This window comes from Osmia lignaria, chromosome 10 (assembly GCF_051020975.1).
Source record: "Osmia lignaria lignaria isolate PbOS001 chromosome 10, iyOsmLign1, whole genome shotgun sequence".
In the NCBI taxonomy this organism is placed as follows: Eukaryota; Metazoa; Arthropoda; class Insecta; order Hymenoptera; family Megachilidae; genus Osmia; species Osmia lignaria.
This window is the reverse complement of record NC_135041.1, coordinates 13,219,494-13,225,900: the sequence shown is the minus strand read 5'-3', so window position 1 is coordinate 13,225,900 and position 6,407 is coordinate 13,219,494. Positions and strand designations below refer to the sequence as shown.

At 34.8% G+C, this 6,407-nt stretch overlaps 2 protein-coding genes across 2 annotated transcripts; one reads left to right on the top strand and one right to left on the bottom strand.

Annotated features, from left to right (window-relative positions):
• Nucleotides 1-263: 263 nt before the first annotated feature.
• AsnRS (asparagine--tRNA ligase) lies at nt 264-3,092 on the bottom strand. Its single transcript, XM_034340046.2, has 8 exons — nt 2,658-3,092; nt 2,162-2,572; nt 1,941-2,098; nt 1,731-1,874; nt 1,368-1,645; nt 1,035-1,284; nt 710-973; nt 264-628 (listed from the first exon to the last, which is right to left on the bottom strand). Exons 1-8 carry the CDS (start codon nt 2,689-2,691, stop codon nt 497-499), a joined length of 1,671 nt encoding a protein of 556 aa, XP_034195937.1. The 5' UTR covers nt 2,692-3,092; the 3' UTR covers nt 264-496.
• An 863-nt stretch (nt 3,093-3,955) lies between these two features.
• LOC117611958 (WASH complex subunit 1) lies at nt 3,956-6,257 on the top strand. The gene is made up of 4 exons (XM_034340493.2): nt 3,956-4,207; nt 4,298-4,427; nt 4,533-5,088; nt 5,165-6,257. The coding sequence occupies exons 1-4, from the start codon at nt 4,186-4,188 to the stop codon at nt 5,966-5,968; spliced, it is 1,512 nt and encodes a 503-aa protein (XP_034196384.2). The 5' UTR covers nt 3,956-4,185; the 3' UTR covers nt 5,969-6,257.
• The last annotated feature ends 150 nt before the right edge of the window (nt 6,258-6,407 follow it).

Here is a 6,407-nt window from a genome sequence, read left to right as displayed (position 1 = left end):
CTTCGTGACGAAATGTATTTTCAAGAATGTTTATCGTGTAAAGAACTATTTAAAACAAATGATAAATTATATTCATTATTCTGTAAGTATGTATATTGACGCAATGGAAATACAGTTGAAATCGAACAGCTTTATTTTAAGTCGAACCATATAAATTGTATGATAGAAAAGCTTGATGTTTTGAAAGAATAAGAAAGTGACTAAGAGAGGAGAAATGGAAAACTGTTTTCTGTACATGTAGCTAAGTGTGTATACGTCGCAGATTATTCAAACGAAATATAATTTCGTTGAAACAACAGTTTCCTATGTTGTAGTTTTATTTATTAGTTTATTACATAACAAATAGAAAAAAACAATTGAACATATTTTGATATATTTCATGATTTAGGACTTATATTTGTTTAAAGATTTTACTAAAGATTCAATCTTCAAATGTGCAAATAATTATATATCACATCTGTAAGCATACGATGATCCAAAAACGAAGTAGCAAAACCTAAGGACGACAACGTTCCAGGAACCGTGGATAAAGGCATACTTCGCGTATATGATACCTGTTCAAAAGCCAACACAAAAACCTTTCTAAGCCTAATCCATATCCACCATGGGGGCAAGTTCCATACTTTCGCTGCATAAAATTATATTAACAATTAGCAAAATTCCTTATTAACGATTGTACGATAAAATGAGTAAGTCGTTGTGATCATACCTGATCCGTGTACCAATAATATGGTTTTGACTCGATATTTTCACGATTGTAACCCTCTAACAATTCGTCATAATCCCAAATACGCATTGACCCTCCAACTATCTCTCCGACGTTCGGTAAAAGCACATCCACTGATTCGGTCAGAGATTTATCTTCGGGACAACGTTGCATGTAAAATGACTTAATCTCTGCAGGAAATCTACAGAGCATTATCGGTTCATTTATTGCATCAGTCATTTTTCTCTCTGGCATTTCTGGAATGTCCTGGAGAAAAAAAAAGGATTACTACCTTATTAAAATTCTGTTTGAATCTGTTTGAACCTACTTCGCCAAACTCGTAAAATGTTCCATCTTCTTTAGTTATATTGTTAACTCGAAGGTATTCGATAGCTTCGCTATAATTCATTCTCTTAAATGGCTTCTTTGGTACTTTAAAATCAGGATTCAATTCCTTGACAAGATGTCCAAGAGGTGACTTTAAAACGCGATCAACTACATCGCATATCAAATCTTCCAATCGATCAAGTAGTTCATCGAATGTAATGAAGGGACACTCCGCCTCCACGTGTGTATACCTAAAAATTCAAAATCTTACATAGAATACAAATTTATTATAATACCGTGATCTAAATCTTATAATTTTATTATTTATATTTACTCTGCAAGATGTCTTCGAGTTCTCGATTGTTCTGCTCTGTAAGACTGGGCGATACAGTATACATCGCCCATCGCTGGAATGCAAGTCTCGAGATAAAGTTGTGAACTTTGTGTTAGAAATGCTTCTTCTCCAAAATAATCTAATTTAAACAATGTTGACCCGCCTTCTACCTGAGTTTGCACTAATGTCGGTGGCGTTACTTCGCAGTAATTCCTTTCTTTATAATGATCTCTAAATGCTTGCATCAATACAGATCTCATAATTAATATACGAGATGTCTGAAATAAATAAAGTACTCGGGTAAAAATGGATCAGCAAGTCAAAGGTATTCGATTACATTATAAAAGATAATTCATATCGTACGTTTTCACCGCGAATCATAATATGCCTATTGTCTAACTGCACATCAGGAAGAGCTTCCTCGTTCAAAATAGAATCTGCACCGCCGGGAGGAGATGCTCCTATTAGCGTCCAGTAATCAACCAGCAATTCATGCCCGTTTGGAGCCTAAAAACCAAAAACTGAAGTATTTCGAAAAGCGTTCGTCGAACTTAATTTCATGTAATACAATACATTTTTCCCTTCTGGTACAATCTTTAGGATTCCAAATACTTCAACAGAAGCTTCTGTAGATAGTATCAATGCATCATACGTTTGACACAAAGTATCATTAAGTACACATTGTAGGAAACCAGTTCCATCTCTCAGTGTAATGAACATAAGTGCTTTACCTATAAGGAAACAATAAGTTGATACTTGTAGAAATATAATAATTCATATTATTAACATTATACCTTGACGTCTAAGCCTGTGCACCCATCCATAAAGTTTTACTCGTTGATCTCTATGACTAATACTGTCTTTAATTTTGATACGAATCGCAGGTGGTAAAGTACTATCCTCTTGAATTACAAGTGCTTTAGCTTCCTCCAAATTCTTCAACCTCTTTTCTTCATCTTCTAACAGCTTCTTTTGTTTTTCTTCGCTTTTATATTGTTCTCTTACCCAAATTTTTTGCACCTTCTTTAATTGTGATTTAGATACAAGTTCATACTTTTCATTGCCCTTAGTACAATCTTGATAAATTGGTGGAAATGGTTCTTTTCCCGCATGATGCATTGCTCTTAAGACTGTTTTGAAAGGGTTAGTATCAGAACCATTTCCTGTTTCATCATTTCCATTTTTCTGGGAAGTATAAATTGCATCTAAAACGAAAAAAAAATTGCAAATATGAAACTAATTTAGTATTTTTAATAATAAAGTCGAAGAAAGTTAGTCGGCAAAATTTACCTGGTACAATATGGGAGGACTCTTTCTCGGGCATTTTTCTTTTTTATATCAAACTGGACTTAGGAAAGTTAATTATATGATATCTGGCCGCACTCTGATCTATAAAATGTTTAAAAGATGTAATAATTCAAACTTTGAAATCTGAGATCGGATAATGCACTCAAATGCACTTTGAATGATGCAACTGGATGCACCGTTAACGAGCTCTCCCTCGCCGCGCTTCCCACTTCGTTTGGGAGTATCTCTAATCAGGGAGAACATGCGCACGAAAGAACGAAAAATGCGAACGATTATGTGAATGTGTGTTAATATATTAAATTGTTTCATAAGAAATTACGTTGATTAGAATTTTTTCCCTTCTCGTATTCGCAAGATGGAATGTATCATACAACATATATATGTATGTGCAATACAACAACAACAGAGTCATGCACACTGATGCATCTCCCAATTTTTAAATGCCTAAAATGTAGAAAAGAGATCAATAGGAGGAGAAGGATACTTGACAACTTACCGACCTAACACCAACTAATTTTACCCTTGGCGCCATCTATACAAAAACGGCTGAAACTATTCAACAACTTACCGTCTACCTATTACCATCTACTAGTATGGAGTCTTGCATTATGCATACGAGGCCCAACCCTTTATCACTGCATCTCTTACATGTCTGCATCCTTAACATCCCTGTATCTCTTATATCACTACATTCCCTATATTCCTGCATCTCGTATATGCCGGCATTCCTCATACCTCGGCATCCCTTACATCTCTGTACCCTTTATATCACTGTATCCCTTATACTCTTGAATTCTCCCTGCATCTCTTGTATCCTTTCAACCCTTATAATAAATATATTATAAATAATATACTTATGGCCACTGGTTCGAGTGAAGATAAATAAAGGTAAGTAAAGGTAAGTAAAGGTAAGTAAAGGTAAGTAAAGCCTTGTGAAAAATAATTTTAAATTAAAATTTTTGCAAAATTTAGTTCCTTTTTTCGCCACCAGATGGCGCTGATTCGACGCCGAGATTTTAGTTCGCATTTTTGCCGTCAGAGGGCCAAAATTTCGGCAAGCTTTAGTTCCTTTTTCTGAAACCAGATGGCGCTGATTCGACATCCAAAATTTAGTTCGCATTTTTGCCGCCAGAGGGCCAAAATTTCGGCAAGCTTTAGTTCCTTTTTCTGAAACCAGATGGCGCTGATTCGACACCGAGAATTTAGTTCACATTTTTGCCGCTAGAGGGCCAAAAATCTTGCAAGCTTTGGTTCCTTTTTTTACCGCCAGAGGGCGCTGTGATGGGATGCTTACAAAAAGGATGCAAGGATATAAAAGATGAAGTCAACGTTAGGCTGTAGCAGTTAAATATTGAACTATATTTATAGCCACCAAAGACTATAATTAACGTTTTAATTTGTAAACCAATTTAAATATTTATGAAAATGTATAGTATTGCTGTAAATAATAATTGTGAATGAATGTATGAGCTAATTGATATCCTTATAACCCCACCAAAAGTATTTGATAATGCCAGAACGAATTGAAATTGGTAAGCAAATCTTTTGATACAACAAATGAATTGATCATTGTTTTATTTCAACTGTACGTTTGATAATAACAAGTATTATTTTATATATAGGTGTTATTCCTGACAATCTCCGACATGAGGAAACTATTGTTCAAATAGCAGAAGCTCTTGACAATCTGGGTTCTGCTGTTGATTATGTATTTGAGTCTATCGATAAAAGGCTTTTCGAAAATGGTCAGAGGTATCTTTTGTTTTTAAATTTCAACTACATAATTTCTTAATACATTGAATCAATGTTTAGTTAATTAAAATTTCATATAAGAGTATTAACTTATTTCTTCTTTAGATTATCAAACATTAAAAATAGAGCAACAAAACTTCAAGATCGATTACAATATTTGCAAACTAATTTGAATTTAAAAGCAGTGAAAATGTATTCTGCTGCAAAGTACCCTGCCAGTCATACATACAAGGAATATGAAATGACTATAAAGCCTGAGTGTAATAATACTAGTAAAATACCAAAAGCATACAAATGTTCTGTACCCATAAAGAACGTTCCTGAAACATACCTATCCTCTAATTGTAAAACAGAGGATGGCCAATATGTAGCAAATAATAATTTACAAGAAAAGTTACAATTTTATCATGTTAGATCTAAATCAAATAAAGAAGCTTATCTAAATGGCAATGAAGCATCATTTCCTCTTCATATGTCTTCTATTAATGCACTCTTATTTAATAGTATGGACAATCCCTATAAGGTATCTATAAAAGAAAGTAGTCACAAGACAAATGATAAACAAGAAATTGAAGATGCACCTGATTCAATTATACAACCATGGAAATCAGCAGAAACAGACTCCTCTTCTAGTTATCTTTATACACCAACTCTAGGCGAGGTAAAGTATTTGAAACTGTATTTCAAAGACAATATTGTATGTTGATTTTAGGTGATAAAAATATTTTGTTTCGTAGGTACCGCAAATAAATGTACCACCGATGCTTCCAGATTTACCTGGTATTGTGGACGATGAAAAGTTTGTTTTAGATCTTAGTTTCCAAAGTCCGATCGCACCATCCTCAGCAGTAACAACGCCCACCGTTCGACCTGACCTTCCAACTCCCACATCAACAACAAATAAGAAGGATTCAAGTACAAAATTCGAACATAGTGTACCGAATCTGCCTGGTTTTTCTGAGAATGATTCTGCGAAAGATTCTGTTCAAAATATTGCACCGCCTCCTCCTCCTCCTCCACCATTGATGCCATCCGACAAGTCTATTTCAGCTCCTTCAGAGACTCAGCAGCCTTTACCCTCTGCTCCCCCGATGATACCTCCGCCACCGCCACCGCCTCCCCCGCCACCGCCACCACCTTCATCAAAAACTAACGTATCAGATTCTCAAAAAGATTCTAAAAAGAATGAAGTTATTGAAAAGAAAAGTAAAATAGCAAATGTGGATGATCGTTCGAATTTAATGGCAGAGATTCGTAATGCGGGTGGCATAGGAAGGGCCAAATTAAGACACACAGTGCAATCAGACGAAAAAGGGAATCGCTGGTCTTCTGCGTCAGTTGGAGGAGATTTAATGGCTGATTTACATGCTAAACTGGCTCTCAGGAGAAAAGGAATTGCCGGATCAACGGGCAGTCCCTTGGAAAGAATGTCCAGCCTAATTCCTCCTCCTCCTAAGCCGAATGAAACAACTACGTCGGATAGAAACTCGGCTACCAGTGAATATGATTCTCAACCAGACACCGATGACTGGGATGAGTAACGTTCAGTGTAATATCACTAGTATGTACAATTTTTGCTTGTTTCAAGGAGAAAGAATGAGCTCAGATGGTATGAATAACTCTTAGAACAACTTTAAGCATTTGAAAACTTAAGGTACAGGAGAGGAAGTTTTCTCAAGTTCGTTCTTTTTCTTTGATCCTATTGCAAATTTATTTAGATATCAGTTTTAAATTGCCTTATTTACTTTAATTGAGCTTTTATGCAGACAACAGTTTGAACAGTTACAAATAAATTAAATAATGCAAATATCGTATTAGCCGACACAAAATAATATCACTATTTAAAAAAAAGAATAAATCTTTAAAAAAATGTAACACTATTTTTTGATACATACATAGATTAAATGCATTCATTTATTATGGTTTCCTAATTTTTATGAAAACCTATATAAGAAAAGAGAAGAGAAAAGGGGAGATTAA

Coding starts and splice junctions, on each gene's coding strand:
- AsnRS (XM_034340046.2), bottom strand. CDS start 2,691: ATGCCCGAGAAAGAGTCCTCCCATATTGTACCAG. Junction 1,646..1,730: donor TTATGATTCGCGGTGAAAAC/GTACGATATGAA, acceptor TATTTATTTCAG/ACATCTCGTATATTAATTAT. Junction 974..1,034: donor CATTTTACGAGTTTGGCGAA/GTAGGTTCAAAC, acceptor TTTTTTCTCCAG/GACATTCCAGAAATGCCAGA.
- LOC117611958 (XM_034340493.2), top strand. CDS start 4,186: ATGCCAGAACGAATTGAAATTG. Junction 4,428..4,532: donor CTTTTCGAAAATGGTCAGAG/GTATCTTTTGTT, acceptor TTTCTTCTTTAG/ATTATCAAACATTAAAAATA. Junction 5,089..5,164: donor ATACACCAACTCTAGGCGAG/GTAAAGTATTTG, acceptor TTTGTTTCGTAG/GTACCGCAAATAAATGTACC.